Here is a 17,790-nt window from a genome sequence, read left to right as displayed (position 1 = left end):
AGGCATTTTGAACTTACTTGGCAATTTGACCTCCATCACTTCTTTGATGAAAGGTGGATCTGAAGACTTCAATAAGGTCTCCTTGCAAGACGGGTTGGAATGAGCCTCCTTTATCATCTTTTCTATTTGGTCAATTTTCTTGATCCTCTCCTTTAGTTCGTTCGATCTTTGTTCATTGAATCCCACGTTGTTCGCGTCCTCCACCTTCTTTGTGGGGTTGGTTTTTCATTACTCTCCTTTGAGTCTTCCGCTTTCTCCTGTGAGTCAGGATCAACCAGCTGCTAGTGGGGGGCAAGTTCTCCATGACTCATTTGCTGTAAGAGCATGTTGAACGTGTCCTCCATCTTCTTTTGGGAGGCTTCCATTCTCCCTTGGAAGATAAGGAGTTCTTCCTTTGTCACTCCCGAACGGTCTCCGGGTGCAGAATGAACGAACTGGGGCTATTGATCACCTGCAGCAGGGTCGGACCTGGAATTGGCGGTTGATGTCATGATCCAGGGATTGAGGATAAAAAATTTAAAACCTCTCAGAAGCTTTCTCACAGACAGCGTCAACTGTTACTCCCAAAAATGTCGATCTGACCTCCATGAGCTTTTCGATCCCGATCACTTGAAGAGGACGAAAACAAACGCAGCTTGGAGGACCCGGGGTGTACTCTGGGTGATCTCTCCGATGCCTAAGGGGGTGCTTTAAGAGACGTTGTAAGCAACAGTGAAATTGATTAGAATGAGATACCTTAACTTCTCCGTAGTACCCCTTTTACATTGGTCAGGTTTGACCCTGGAAGATTTGTCATTTATAGAGTTTGGCGTGGATCACTCTAATCATTATAGCACGAGCATGGATCATTCCGGTCAATATATGGCCGGCGTCAATGGCTCTGGTCGAGCAATTGACTTTGTAGGTGATTTCCCCCATTAATGCTGGGAACATGTTTTCTTTTTAGGGTAGGTGATATATTTGAGATATATCAGTATGTACTTGTTTTAAAGTACATTCATTATTTATAAATGTTTTGATAATGAGAATTTTTTATGTTAAAGTTTAGGTTTAAATATTTAAATGGAATGGAAAAGCATTAATTTAAGTAAGAGTGATAGGTCATATGAATGCTATATATGTTGACTATATCAGTTCAAGTAGTAAGGACGACTTGTGATTTTGGTAGTCCAGAGGTGACGGGATCGATTCCCTTTTGAGGTCTTACACTAATGAATTACAAGGAATGCGTTAATGGGCAGACAACTTTTATCATTTTTAGATTTGGTACCACACCATAATGTTTAAAGTGAATAGTTAGAGTCTTTGCATTTAAAAAAAAAAAAACTAAACTATTTGAGACCTTGAAATTTCGAAATGGGCCAGAAAAGTGTTAATAAGCCGGCCGTATTGATTAAATAATGATGGGGTGCAGAGCCCGGAGCCAGACCTCTCTCCCTCTTTCTCTCTCTCTCAAATGCAGAAAGCTAAGCTAGCTAGCTAGCTATTATCCACAACACACGCATACACATATGATTACTGTGGAGGCACATGGAGTGGGGAAAAGGCATGCGTAGTGGGTTCGTGCGTTGGGGGGCAAGCTTAATTAAAACAGTACTGGAGTATACATACACAGAGGCTGTCTGTAGCTGCACGTACAAATTAAAAGGCGTCTGCAGTGTTCTAGTCGTGGTCTCTGATGGATTCAGGGGCCGCCCGCCCCAGTGTTGTTTATTAACTCTTATCTATATATCTTTCTGTTAAAAGTTCTCATTATTCCATCTTCTCTATTCTATTTTATTTTCACTTTGTTAATTAACCCAATTACGTAGTGGGGACTAACGTGCATTTTTACAGATATTGCATTCATGCTTTTTCTGATCATTTTATATATATATATATGTGTGTGTATGTGTGTGTGTGTAAGTAGGCTTCATGTGCTGCTGGGAGCCTAGAGGTAGGTAGCTAGCTAGCCACCTTTTAGTTTTCAATGTACATTATATATATAAATATGTACCAGTACCGCGTACCAATCAAGCAGTCGGAGTGAGTAATGGTATAGTGGTGCAGGAGTCGACCAGCGAGGGTTTGTTTGTGAGGCACATACCCTCATATTTTCACACAAATCATATGTAGTTCAATGTCAAATGTTGCTCCCTTTAAACTAGACAACGTCCGCCAGTTAAATCATTATTGATATATGATTGTATCATTTTTGTGCAATTCCTTGAAATATAACAGTAATTTTTCAGTTAAAATTATCGTTAAAACTAAATATTTCACTTAAATAAGGTGAATCACGCATCGCCTAGTCTGCGAAATGACTAAGTAGAGAATCACTTAAAAGATATTTAAGTCAAACAGGACAAACATAATTTACTTAAGGGATGGACCTTCCCTTAACACCCAGGCTACAGAGAAGATGGAGTCACCATGCAAGAATGGTCACAAGTTATAGGCGACGATGATTGCTTATGTCATTAGCTGAAATTTGCCCAAAATATTTGGTGACAATGGTTGCTTAACTTATTAGACGAATGTCGCTTGTCATTAAATGTCACGGTGGAGAAACACTGGACAAACATAGCGGTCCCAATTTATTATTAGGCTTTCAATGTCCTCTATTATTTAGATTTATTAGTTTTAAATTTGTGCTTGTAGTTGTAAAATTAATATACGTTTAGCCCCAAATTAAAGGATATAAATATATGTAATAGTTATTGTAAATGATCACCAACTCAACTTAGTAAACATCATGAAATAACCTAACGCCAAATAAGTCCCTATGCCTTGTTTTATGAGGTCAAAGTGTGATATGCTTTATTCTAATGGTCCAATTTTGAATAAAAAAGTAAGAGACTATTTATATTCATGGCATGCTTTGTTCTACCTTATGCATGTTTGCCAAAAAAAAATAAATAACATAGAACATCTATTCTTTGAAAGTTCTTTAACAAAAGATATATACAACAAAGCCAATGCTCACCCTATTCTTCCTTGCTCTTTTAAATTGGGACGTGGTGACTAGAAGTTTTGTTTTACTCGACAAAGTGCTACTTTAGTTATTAGAAAGTTGACTTGGGAAACAAGCATTTACAAAATTTGGAATGGGAGAAATGTAATGATTTTTGAAAATTCAACTTGTAATCCTAATCATATTACAAAGGAAATAATTTATGATGTTAAGGGTGTAAGAGTATGTCCCACATGAATGTCATATGTCACATATGATAAGGATAATGACTTATGGTAAGGGAAATGAATGGACACATTTATGGGTTAACTAAAGAGATTAGTTTTGAATAAATGTTGTGAGATTTATTAGCTGGAAGTTTACATAGCTATTGTTATGTGGACTAGCTAAATGGTAATGATATTCTGTAAGGTAATGGAATGAAGGAAGACATATAGGAATTGTCCTTTCTCTCTACCTTAGCTCCCTGTCCATCAGTCCTAATCTCATAAATCTGGTGAAGTAAAGAAAGAGATCAGGGTGAAGCGAGAGAAACGATTTCAACGGTTTCTACGAGTGTTCTTCTTGGTTGACATACACCATGAACGATCCTGGTATGTCTTTATTTTTCCACATGAAAGGAAACATATATACGTGAAGATCATGATAATTAAATATCTTGTTTATAGCAAAACAGAAAAATAATAGTATAAATTCTTACATGGGTATCAGAGCACATGGTTGAAATTATCAAGATCTTCCTTTCAATATAAAGATCGTTTCCGTTAATCCCTTACAATCTCATTTTTGTTTCATACGTAAAGTTTGTGCCCATGATAGTTTTCTGGAATCAAATGGAAAATTTATACGATGTTTGCTGAATTTATGGGTATGTTGGTTTGGAATATCATAGATTTGAAATTGTGAACTTGCTGTCCGAACAAAACCGGTGATGGTTTTGACGGTCTTTCTAAAACCGTCAATTGAACAAAATACCGAGAGTAGATTTTTGGATTCCAAAAAAATCGTCGACAGTTTCCTTAAAGTGCTAAATCCGAATTAAGCCATCAAACATATGATGCATGCAAACCATTTTATTGTTTGATTAAGTATGTGACACTCACATGTTATAATAATAGTAAATTCATAATGGTGGGAATTTTATGGACCCATTTTGAATTAGGAAAATAATTGTATTTAAGCATGCATGGGCTGCTAGAGTTTGACATGGAAGTAAGCAAGTAAAATTCTCATTATGGGAAATTAATTATTTGCTTTGAGTATGGATAATATTTTGCTTGGTCTGTTTTAATTCAATATTTATATTATGGTCAGCATGTTGTCACCAAAGTGATCTTGCTAAGAAAGGTTATAAACATTGAATTAAATTGTGTTTTTGCAAAAAAAAAAAAAATTATTACAAAATGACTCTTGATTATTACGGTTGACCCAAAGGTGCAACAACTTTCAAGTAATCATTAAATTAATCAGTGTAATTGATAGAATGGAAGTAAGATTGGAATGGATGCCCAAAAGTGACCAATTGAACTTTAAAGGGTTATCAATTATGCCTAAGTGGATGGAAATCACCAGTAAATGTGAATGCTAGTATGTTGCATAAGTTAATCCAAAGATTGAACGCAATATTAGTAATGAAAGTGTTTTTTTACTCAAAGCATTAATGTTGTGATCATTTTATTGCAGTGTCAATTCTTGTTTCACTTTATTCACTAGCTTCTTCTGTTCTAATATTTAATGAGACATATTTCTCTGATTGGGATGAACAGATTCAGTTTCACCTTGGTGTTCTGGATCTTGACTTAGCACTACGAATGGATAAACCAACTACTATTATTGAAACAAGCAGTTCGGAGCAGCAAGATTTGTCTAAGTCATGGGAAAGATCGAACATATTAAGCATTATGTTTATGCGAATGTGTATTGCAAATAACATTAAATCAATGCTTCCTCAACTTAAAAATGCAAAGGAATATAAAAATGCAAAGAAATATCTTAAGGCTATGGAAGATAGGTTTTGTTCAGCAGACAAATCCCTTGTAGGGAGATTAATGGCTAAACTTACCACCATGAAGTTTGATGGTAGTAGAGGAATGAATGAACATGTCCTTGAAATGACTAATCTAGCTGCTAGATTGAACTCACTGGGAATGAATGTTGATGAAATTTTTCTTGTTCAGCTTATTTTGAATTCTTTGTCTCCTCAGTATGGGCTATTTCAGATTCACTATAACACTATTAAAGAAAGGTGGAATGTGAATGAATTGGCAAGTATGTAATGCCCCAAACCCTTAAACCCGAGTCCGGTGTGTTATACCAGATAATATCTTGATAATCCATAAATCAACATATACGCAGCAGAATACATAAACATAATCTCCATACATATATACCATAATACCAGAGTTTACTAATTTCTATCTACAATCCATATCATCCATTATTCACCTGCATTTCCATATATTCACATATCTCTAAACACATTTCAGTATTCACAATCATTCCTTCCTCTCAGACTTAAAACATAACAACATAAAACAAAATCTTTAACTTTAACTTTATACAACCCCATGGTATATCAAAAATATACCCTTTCTCTTTACAATTCTAAAAAACTATAAACCCTCGAGCTCCTTAAGCCCAACCTCAAGGATGTCCTAAAAAAGAAATAATCATATTCGGGTGAAACACATCTCAGTAGGGGAAGAAACAACATATTAAAACAGCGTGTGGCTAACATGAGGATATCAATATCATTTTAATAAGATTTTCAAAAATACTTCTATAAATACTAAAATCATTCTCTGAACCTAATCAAACACATGCAAAGGTTTAACCTACGAGATTACCTAAGGATAGGGGTGATTACCCGCCCATACAAGTAGCACCCCTCTGCTCTGATACTTAGGCAACCTGAAGGTCATTACTGAAGCTACCCAGGGCACTCACCTTACTCAGTAAGCCCTCAAGTGTTAGATTGATCTCGTACTCACACAGTTCAATAAAAGTTTACTGGCGAAGGCCCCAAGAATAGGGAAATCTGCCCGCCTATACAAGTAGGTTCCCTCTGCCCTAGTACATTATGCAGCTACTGCCACATCTGAAGTTACTAGCGCACTTGCCTTTCTCAACAAGCCCTCAGGCGAAGAGTATGCCTCACCCAGTCGTAGCATGTTCTAATAGCATAAATACTTCTAATAACATATTACATTATTCTTTCTACCATTATTCAATCATTCACATCTATTCATGTTCATAGCTTAAACATAACATTGTATTTCACTTTAAGTGACTCTTTCCATTTACATCGTTCACATTTCACATTTCACATTTCATTCCATTATCATTTCATTGCCATTACATTGCATTTTTCTTTCTTTTCTACGTACTACAGCTGGTCTTTAGTCATCATCAGTCAGTCTACAACTCCTCTTAGCTATCATCAGTTAGTCTATATAGAAATGTGCAAGATTTGCAAACATGACTCTTTTTAGCTGTCTTACATTTACATGGTTGTATTATCATACACAAGCAAAATTGTCCATATCATATTTTATTTTTAATTCTTTACTTACTTAGACTACGTCTCATACATTTAACATATACTTGCACAAAATTTACATTTACTCATGCCACACAATTTAGCAGTAAAATGCATACATTGCCTGTAAAATAAGACAACCAACATTTAACGTTTATATACTGAAAATACCTTTCATTTCTTACATAATTATCCTGAAAATATTATTCACTTTCATTGGTTCATTTTCACATAGAAAACATAATTTACATGACCGACATTTTATACCCAAATGAAAACTCATATACATATATATAACATGGTCCATTTTATTTAATACATAAAAACCTGATTTAATATATCATTTCCCCTTACCTGACTTTTAAACTACGCTGGCAGGATCCCTGAACTAATACTCACAGCATTCACTTGGACCTTGAATCCAAAAATCCTCGTTTAATTAAAATATCTCCAACTAACTCAAATCTTAAGAAAAATGCTTATTTAATGCTTCCTAGGCTCTAAATAACAATATTCGTTAAGGGATTCCCAAAATAACTCACTTACCCTGATTTTGGGATGTTTTCCAAACCTCTCAAATCAACGATCAGCTCCTACAACCTTATAAAGAATGATCCTACGAACCTCGTGGTGATTCCGAATCGTCAAACCGGGTCAAATCCGGCCCGAAATCGAAGAGAGAAGGTTGGGAGATCGTTTCTTTGAGAGAAAGAGAGTGAAGGTTCCTGAGTTTTCTCATTGAAATGAAGAAAATTTCTATTTATAAGCAGGGCTTCGTCAACGAGACACATGGGGTCGTCAACGAGCCAGTATAGAGACTTCATCGAAGAAATTCAGAGTTTCAAATTACTCTCTCGGGTTTCCTTTGTCGACGAGGGACTAAGTTCGTTGATGATCTCTAGAAGGACTCTCGTTGACGAAGACAGGAAATTCGTTGACAAGGCCTGCTATTCCTCCTCTAATTTCTTTCATTTTTTCCTCATTATCCATTAATTCATTTCATTTATTATACTTCCTAATTATTTTAATAATTTTAATTCTCCGATTCATTACATTCTCCCCTCCTTAAGAAATTCCGTCCTCCAAATTTTACTAACTAATCATGGTTTCACTCTACTTGAATTCATTTGCTAACTACAACAATAAGAACTTAGCATACATATCATCATATAAATCATTCAATCATTCTTCATTAAATTAAATAATTATTATATTAAATATAATCTCATACTTGCTTCTCTGATGGCATCCTCCTTAGCTTGAAGTGTGTATAATCAGGGTGGAGCACCTCTTCCAAGCGGTACCCGCTATTTTCCCCAATCCTAGTTCTGAACAAATACCATAGGCAATGGTTCTCGGCAGTCCTTCTTGATATGCCCTGGCTTACCACACCTATAGCAATTCGGAGTGCCAAACTAGCATTCACCCCTATGCCTCTTATTACACTTCGAGCATACAGGGCCCACTGCTTCCTTCCCTTTCTTCGCTGATCCCTGACTGGCCTTAGACTGAAAGTTAGATGGTGCAAGTCTCTTTTTCTGCTTTGAAGACTTAGTGCTGCTCTGAATACTTTTTTTCAACACCAAGGCCTTATCAACTAATTCTGAAAAACTCTAGACCTGAAACCCGACCACCGGCTCGTAGATCCTGCACCTCAAGCCTTTCTCAAATTTCCTGGTCTTCCTTGCTTCATTTGGGATAGAAATGGAGCGAAACGCGACAATTCCACAAATTTAGCCGCATACTCCGCAACCTTCATATCCCCCTGGGTCAGATTAGTAAACTCCTCAATCTTTTCCCCTATGAAAAATGAAGGAAAATACCTATCAAGGAACAGCTCCTTGAATCTTTCCCAGGTAAGAGCTATCTTTACGACCCTCTGATCCTCTAGTAGTTTCGCAAAAAGCCACCAGCATTTTGCCTCTCCAGTCATCTTGAAAGCGGCATAACGGAGCTTTTGTTCGTCTGTGTAGTCGAGTACAACCATGATCTCTTTTATTTCTTGTACCCAATTCTATGCAGCCATTGGATTAGGTCCTCCTGTAAAGACTGGAGGGTTCATCCTCATAAATTCTTTAACGCTGCAACCTTGTCCTGCAGGTGGACAGTTATGTTCTTTTGGATCCTTCTTCATTTCTGCTTTATCCTGATGGGCGATACCGCGAAGCATCTTAGAGGTATCTATCTCTTCTTCACTAGAAGTCACTGAATCCTCTCTTCCTTCAGCCTCTACATTCTCATCTCCAGAATCCATCCTGAAAGTAAGATAGAGAAGGGATAAGAATTTCATATCATAACCTCAAATAACATAATCATTAAATTAAATCTAATATAAATCCAAAATCTCCACATAAGGACCAATCTCACGGCTAAGAAACATCGTCGTTAATGGATTTACCATGGTTTTCTGAGACCATCGACTAAATCAGAAAATCACAAAAGTCCGCCAAGAGATTTCTGCCTCCAAGCTATAAGACAAAATCCTATACTTCCCTACACCATACCTACTTCTCAACACCTATCCTACCCATCTAGTATCCTTATCCTAACTATTTCCTATACTCTGGTATAAAGCATTTCCTAAGTTCTCAAAATCCCAAAATCATTGCTTTGATACCATAATGTTACGCCCCAAACCCTTAAACTCGGGTACAGTGCGTTATACCTGATAATATCCTGATAAATCATAAATCAACATATACGCAGCGGAAAACATAAACATAATCTCCATACATATAATACCATAATATTGGAGTTTACTAATTTCTATCTACAATCCATATCATCTATTATTCACCTGCATTTCCATATATTCACATATCTCCAAACACATTTCAGTATTCACAATCATTCCTTCCTCTCATACTTAAAACATAACAACATAAACATAAACTTTAACTTTAACTTTATACAACCCCATAGTATATAAAAAATATACCCTTTCTCTTTACAATTCTCAAAAACTATAAACCCTCAAGCTCCCTAAGCCCGACCTCGAGGATGTTCGGAAAAAGAAATAATCATATTCAGGTGAGACACATCTCAGTAAGGGAAGACACAACATATTAAAATAGCGTGTGGCTAACATGAGGATATCAATATCATTTTAATAACATTTTCAAAACACTTCCATAAACACTAAAATCATTCTCTAAACCTAATCAAATACATGTAAAGGTTTAACCCATGAGATTATCTAAGGATAGGGGTGATTACCCGCCCATACAAGTAGCACCCCTTTGCTCTGATACTTAGGCAATCCAAAGGTCACTACTGAAGCATAATAGGGCACTCACCTTACTCAGTAAGCCCTCAAGTGTTAGATTGATCTCATACTCACACAGTTCAACAAAAGTTTATTGGCGAAGGCTCCAAGGATAGGGAAATCTTCCCACCCATACAAGTAGGTTTCCTCTGCCCTAGTACGTTATGCAACTACTGCCACATCTGAAGTTACTAACGCACTCGCCTTTCTCAGCAAGCCCTTAGGTGAAGAGTACGTCTCACCCAATCATAGCATGTTCTAATAGCATTAATACTTCTAATAACATATTGCATTATTCTTTCTGTCATTATTCATTCATTCATATATATTCATGTTCATAGCTTAAACATAACATTGCATTTCACTTTAAGTGACTCTTTCCATTTACATCGTTCACATCTCACATTTCATTCCATTATCATTTCATTGTCATTACATTGCATTTTCCTTTCTTTCCTTGTACTACAACTGGTCTTTAGCCATCATCAGTTAGTCTAAAGCGCCATTTAGCTGTCCTCAGTTAGTCTACATAGAAATGTGCTAGATATGCTAATATGGCTCTTTTCATCTGTCTTACATTTACATGGTTGCATTATAATACACAAGCAATATGATCCATATCATATTTTATTCTTAATGCTTTACTTACTTAGCCTGCGTCTCATACATTTAACATATACTTGTACAAAATTTACATTTACTCATGCCACACAATTTAGCAGTAAAATGCATACATTGCCTGTAAAATAAGCCAACCAACATTTAACGTTTATATACTGAAAATACCTTTCATTTCTTACATAATTATCCTGAAAATATTATTCACTTTCATTGGTTCATTTTCACATATACATAGCTATATAAGTAATCCTAGGCTCAAAAAACATAATTTACATAACCGACATTTTATACCCAAATGAAAACTCATATACATATATATAACATGGTCCATTTTATTTAATACATAAAAACCTGATTTAATATATCATTTCCCCTTACTTGACTTTTAAACTACGCTAGCAGGATCCCTGAACTAATACTCACAGCATTCACTTGGACCTTGAATCCAAAAATCCTAGTTTAATTAAAATATCTCCAACTAACTCAAATCTTAAGAAAAATGCTTATTTAATGCTTCCTAGACTCTAAAAAACAATATTCGTTAAGGTATTCCCAAAATAACTCACTTACCCTAATTTTGGGATGTTTCCTAAACCTCTCAAACCAAGGATCAGCTCCTACAGCCTTACAGAGAATGATCCTACGAACGTCGTGGTGATTCTAGATCGTCAAACCGAGTCAAATCTGGCCTGAAATCGAAGAGAGAAGGTTGGGAGATCGTTTCTTGGAGAAAGAGAGAGTGAAGTTTCTTGAGTTTTCTCGTTGAAATGAAAAAGATTTCTATTTATAGGCAGGGCTTCGTCGATGAGACACGTGGGTTTTTCGACAAGCCACTATAAAGACTTCGTCGACGAGAAGATACTTTCGTCGACGAAAATCATACTTTCAAATTACTCTCTCAGGATTCCTTCATTGACGAAGGACTGAGTTCGTCGACGAGGGACTGAGTTCATCGACGATCTATGGAAGGACTCTCGTCGACAAAGGCAAGACATTCGTCAACGAGGCCTGCTGTTCCTCTTACAATTTCTTTCCTTTTCCCCTCATTATCCATTAATTCATTTCATTTATTATACTTCCTAATTATTTTAATAAGTTTAATTCTCTGGGTCGTTACATATTAACTCAAGAAGAGACAAGGCTTAGAAACAAGGACAACATTCAATTAATGTTATGAGTCATGAAGCTAGAAATAAAGGAAAGAAATTGAAGAAACGTTTAAATAAAGATCCATTGAAGGTTGCGGGTACTTCTTATGGAAATGAGGCTCGCAAGAAGGAACATGATGGACCGAAATGTTATTTTTGTCATGGCTACGACCATTTAAAGAAAAACTACCTGAAACGTAAAGGTTAGTTCGAAAAGAAAGGTAAGCTATTAGCTTATGTATGTTTCAAATCAAACATGACACAAGTTCCTTCTAATGCATGGTGGATTGACTCTGGTTCTACTATTCATTTTTCAAATTCGATGCAGGGATACCTTACGTTCTAGAACATAAAGGAAAATGAGCATTTTATCATCTTGGGAAATGGAAATCAAGTACTTGTTGTTGGTGTTGGAACTTTTCGTTTGTTTTTAGAGTCAAGTCATTGTTTGGACCTGTTTGATACTTTTTATGTTCCAACTATTTCTAGGAATTTAATTTCCATGTCAAGACTTGATAATGATGGATATGCTCTGTATTTTGAACATAAAGGTTTTCGTTTATTAAAGAATGGTTTATGTGTTGATTCTGGTGTTTTATCTGAGGGGTTATATAAATTTAATCTTAATGAAAATTTTACTAAAACACTCTTCAGCTTGTGCCATAATGTTGGAACTAAATGTAGTAGAGTAAATGAAAACTCCTCTTTCTTGTGGCATAAAAGGCTAGGTCTATAATGACCCCAAAAATATTTAGGTGTAGTGATTCTCAAAATAAATAAATAATAATAATAATAATAATATTAATAATATTAATATATTATTATTATTATTATTATTAACTAAATAATATAATATAATATTAATATATATATATATATATATATATATATATATGTTGGCCTAATTAGGCTTTTCAATCTTGTTTTGATGATAACAAATGAAATATATATTAATATGTTTTGTTAAGTGATAATGTTTTAGGATTGAAAAAAGTTATCATGGAAGGAAGCTTAGCAATTAAAGCCAATCAAATGAAAGCTTACCGGAGTATAGAAGCAATACATGTCAAACTTAAAGCTTAAAGGCAATTGGGACTTGAAGTCAAGCTGAACCTCAAGAGATGGACAAAAAGCTTGAAGACTTAGTGCTTAAAGAGTTTATGTTTAGAAAGTCGTTTGTAAGTACTTCAGTTCAAATATAATTTAGAATTATGAAACTCATTGTGATGCATCATAGACTTAGAGACCAGTTTATTACATTTGAGTCTTTCAAATAACAAAAGGTTTAAAATCTTAAAAAAATTAGCAATTTTGAAAAAATTGACTAGTCAGCCGACTAACCAGAATATAATGAATTTCCCCAACTGACTGACAAACATACCTATTGAATAACTGCCCAGTCGACTGACCATTTTGAATTGAGATCAATCAGCCGACTAACAAGCCCAGCCAATTGACTCTTTTGAATTGTGTTTAGTCAGCCGACTGACAATTTTCTGGAATTTATTTCTGGCAAATAGAAGGGTCTCAGCCACCTGTCCAGCCAACTGACCTTATAAAAATACCTACCCAGTAGCCTATCCAGCCGACTCATTCTATGGGATTTTTAAATTTTGAACTTTAACAGAAAAATTCTAAAAATTAGTTTTTCAAATATGAATGTTATAAAAACTTGGTGGACACTCCAAGTAACTTGGGAAACAAGGAAACTCGTCCTAAAAAGTCTATAAATACTCCTTTAAACCCAAGAAAATCAAAATCACCAAGTAATCACACAGGATTCAAGCATTCAACTCTTAATCTATCACAAAGCTCTTTCTTGCTCACACTCCATCTGGGAGAATTCATCTGAATTGTTGTTGATTCATAAGCCTAAGGTTCTAATACTAAATTTTATCAATCACTAAAGATCCCTTGGTGATCTCTAATTTTGAGCTTCATACTTTCTATCTTTATATTTGATTGAAGTATATTTTAGTACTCTAACTTGTACAAATTTGCTCTGTTTTGAGAGTTATCTTGTACACAGATTCTTGTACCTTTCTTGTTATACTTTGACAGTTCAAAGCTGATTTGGATCATTGAACCAAGCGTGTGTTGATCGATTGGAGTGGTTTCTCTTCCTAAAAAAGAGGTATTTTTGTAAAAGGTTTGCTCCACCCAGAAAGGAGCGTTTATAGTGGAATCCTTTGGTGGTATTGGCCAAAGGCGAGGACGTAGGCTGGGGATAAGTCGAACCTCGTAAAAACGTGGTGTCCTTCTTTCCCTATTCTTTAAAATTTCAGTACTTCATATATTGTGTGTGTATATGCTAAGTGCAGGTTATAGGGCTTAAACGTTGAATTAAAAAGAAGACTTTTAATTTAACGAAAGTATGTTTCAATTAACCATTTGCAGAAACCCACAAGGGACTACGTTGGTTAATTTGTGGAAATATTAATTAAGAGAACGCAATAAAATCAATTCAAAAATAGGGCTTGCAATTTACTTATAGGGCTGCATACAAAAGTAAAAGCTGAAATTCCACAAATTTCTTCGAATTGTGATTGGTTTGGTATTTGTGGTTGGTTACTCTTAAATTGATTGGTTGTTTAAGTTTTCAGTTAATTTGTGGATTGTTTGAGTTTTAATTGTAAATTGATTGGTTTACTTAAGTTTTGTTGTGCGTATTAAACAACTAAGTAATAATTTGTAAAAGGAACTTAAAGATTTTAATAACCCAATTCACCTCCACACCCCCCGCCCCCCCTCTTGGGATCACTATTCCACTTTCAATTGGTATCAAAGCTAAGTTGTAACAAATCCTAAACAGTAGTTACACAAAGATCTACATGGCAAATTTAGGAGTAGCTCCCCTTGGAGAGGGTCAATCCTCAACACGACCACTTATCTTTTGTGGACTAAATTATACCCTTTGGAAACAACATATGAGAATCTACCTTAAAACTATGGATTGGAAGGCTTGGAAGGTTGTCATGGATGGTGACTTAATTCCTACCAAGTTGGTAGACAGAAAACAAGTCCCAAAAGAAGAAAAAGACATGACTGAACTTGATCATTCAATGCTTCCAGTAAATGCAAGTAGAAGTAATGCCCTATATTATGCACTAGATATCAATGAATTTAATAGAGTCATGCCTTGCAAGACAGCTAAGGAAATATGAGACAAACTTAAAGTAACCTATGAAGGAACCAAAGATGTAAAAGATAATCGAATAGATATGTTAACCAGTGAATATGAGGCCTTCAAAATGAATCCATCACTGGTATGTATACTAGATTCACCCACATAATAAACTCCCTAAATGCTTTTGGAAAAACTTATTCTCCCTATGAGATGATTCAAAAAATACTTAGGGGTCTTCCATCCATATGGGAACCAAAGGCTACGACCATTACCAAAGGAAGAAACCTTAAAACCACATCTCTAGATGAACTCATAGGATCACTACTCACTTATGAAATGGCTATAAAAGAAAGAAATCTTGAAAATAAGAATAAGAAATCCATAGCTCTTAAAGCATCAAAAGAAAGCTCAAATGATGAAGATAGTGAATCAAGTGACTTAGATCAAGATGAACTAGCCTTTATTACTAAAAGACTTGGAAAATTCTATAAAAGAAACAAGAAATTCTCTAGGAAATTCAGAGGATCAAAAACTGAAAAAGGTGAAACAAGTAAGAAGGAGAACAAAAACATGAATGATCCACTGACTTGTTAGCACTGCAAAAAGGTAGGACACATCAAGTCGGACTATCCTCAGCTCAAAAAGGAAAAGAAGAAGAAGAAAACTGTGATGAAAGCCACATGGGATGACACAAGCTTGAGTGAATCAGAAAAAGAATCAAGTGATCAAAAAGTGACCAACATATGCTTCATGGCGCACGAAGATGAGGTAAACTCCTACTATTCATGTAATGAATCTAGTGATAGTTCATGTAGTGACTCTAGTGATAGCATGCCATCATACAAAGAACTTCAAGCTGAGTTATTGCTCTTCACAATAGATTTATAAAAGTTACTAAAAGGAATATAGCCTTGAAGGAACAAAATGAAAACCTTAAAAGCCAACTAGAATCTTCTAAATCCATTAAAAAAGAAAAAGAATCACATATTGATAATCTAACGGAGAAAATAAATGATATGTCACAAGAATTAGTCAAGTTACAAGTAAATGATCAAAGCAAGAAATATTTAGAAATAATTGATCTTAAAAAGACAATTGAAGATAAAGAGAAGATTATTTACAATTTCACTAAAGGTAAATAAAATTTTGAGAAGATGATTAGACAACAAAGAATGAATGGTTATAAAGAAAGAATTGGTTTTAATGGAATCACAAATAAAAGAAAGAAGAAATTGTTCATGGGGTATTTTATAAAAGAGGCAAAACACTATGCTTGTACATCCTTAACTAACATACATGAACATACCACATACTACTTGTGTAAAAACAAGGGACATATCATGTTTAATTGTTTTCTTAAAAAGAAGTATGTCAAAGTTAAAAATGAATAGAAAGTAAACAATAGAACTAGATATGATTTAAGAAAATTATGAAAGTTTGGATTCCAAAAGTAACACTATGAATCCTTCATTGTAGGTATGCTTTAGGACAACACCATCAAAGGAAAAGTGGTACTTGGACAACGGATGTTCAAGACATATGATCTGAGATAGATCCAAGTTCACTACATTAGCACAAAAAGATAGGGGATATGTAACCTTCGGCGACAATGCTAAAGGTAAAATTATTTGAATCGGTAAAATAGGCAAAGAACCCTCACTCACTATTGATGATGTGTTGTTAGTAGATGGACTAAAACATAATCTTTTAAGTATAAGTCAACTTAGTGACAAAGGTTTTGACATAATCTTTAAGCAAGATAAATGTTTAGTTCAAAATCCTAATAAACAAGAAATCATATTCAAAGCTTATAGGGTTAATAATGTATATTGCATAAACCTTGACAATCTAGTTGATCAAAATGTAACATGCTTGGCTACCATAAATGAAGCCAGTTGGCTTTGACATAGAAGACTAGGTCATGCAAGCATGGACTTACTATCAAAATTATCTAAAAAGAATTTGGTCAAGGGATTACCTAATTCAAAATTTATAAAGGATAAATTTTGTGATGTGTGTCAACTAGGAAAACAAATTAAAACTAGCTTTAAAAAGAAGAAACATATCTCTTCTAGTGGACCCTTAGAACTCATTCATCTAGATTTGTTTGGTCCTACTAGAACCCAAAGTTTAGGAGGCAAGCAATATGCCTTTGTAATAGTAGATGACTATTCTAGGTTCACTTGGGTATTATTTTTAGCCTCCAAAGATGAAGCTTGTAACTTACTAATAAATTTATGTAAGAAACTCCAAAATGAAAAAGGATATAATGTGTCAAACATAAGGAGTGATCAAGGTAGAGAATTCAACAATAAGGATGTTAAAAAATTTTGTCATGAATATGGTATTAATCATAATTTTTCAGCACCTAGAACTCCACAACAAAATGGAGTTGTAGAAAGAAAGAACTGAACACTACAAGAAATGGCTAGAACTATGTTAAACAAACATAATCTACCGAAATATTTTTGGGCTGAAGCGATACATATCGCATGCTATGTAAGCAATAGAGTATCTATAATATCAAAGTTAAATAAGACACCATATGAACTTTGGAAGGGTAGAAGGCCAAATATTTCATACTTTCATGTGTTTGGATGTAAATGCTTTGTATTGAACGATAAAGATGAGTTAGGAAATTCGATGCAAAAGCTTATGAAGGAATATTTTAGGGTATTCATTGAAAAGTAAAGATTTTAGGATATACAATAAAAGGACTCTTACTATTGTTGAATCAATACATGTAAATTTCGATGAAGAAAAGCCTTTCAACAAAACATCAAAAGCAAAAGGACAACCCACTCAAAAATCAGAAGACTTAGATATAGTTGAAGCAAAAGAAGAAGAAAAAGAATTAACTTTAGAAAATGACACTAAAAGAACTAGTGAATTACCAAAAGAATGGAGATACTTTAGAAATCACTCAAAAGATCAAATAATTGGAGAACCATCAAGAGGCATAACCACTAGGTCATCCTTGAAAAATCTATGTAATCACTACACATTTTTATCTTAAGAGGAACCTAAAAATATTGAAGAAGTTTTAAATGATGACTCATGGATAATTGCTATGCAAGAGGAATTAAATCAATTTGAGAGAAGTAAAGTATGACAATTAGTACCTAAACCTTAAAATCA

The 17,790-nt window shown here is 34.6% G+C and overlaps 1 protein-coding gene across 1 annotated transcript; it reads left to right on the top strand.

Annotated features, from left to right (window-relative positions):
- The first annotated feature begins 840 nt into the window (after nucleotides 1-840).
- LOC131162727 (uncharacterized) lies at nucleotides 841-8,666 on the top strand. Its single transcript, XM_058119331.1, has 3 exons — nucleotides 841-904; nucleotides 4,637-5,106; nucleotides 8,592-8,666. Exons 1-3 carry the CDS (start codon nucleotides 841-843, stop codon nucleotides 8,664-8,666), a joined length of 609 nt encoding a protein of 202 aa, XP_057975314.1.
- Nucleotides 8,667-17,790: the final 9,124 nt, after the last annotated feature.

Source organism: Malania oleifera, chromosome 8, assembly GCF_029873635.1.
Source record: "Malania oleifera isolate guangnan ecotype guangnan chromosome 8, ASM2987363v1, whole genome shotgun sequence".
NCBI classification, from domain to species: Eukaryota; Viridiplantae; Streptophyta; class Magnoliopsida; order Santalales; family Ximeniaceae; genus Malania; species Malania oleifera.
This window is presented reverse-complemented; position numbering and strand designations above follow the sequence as displayed.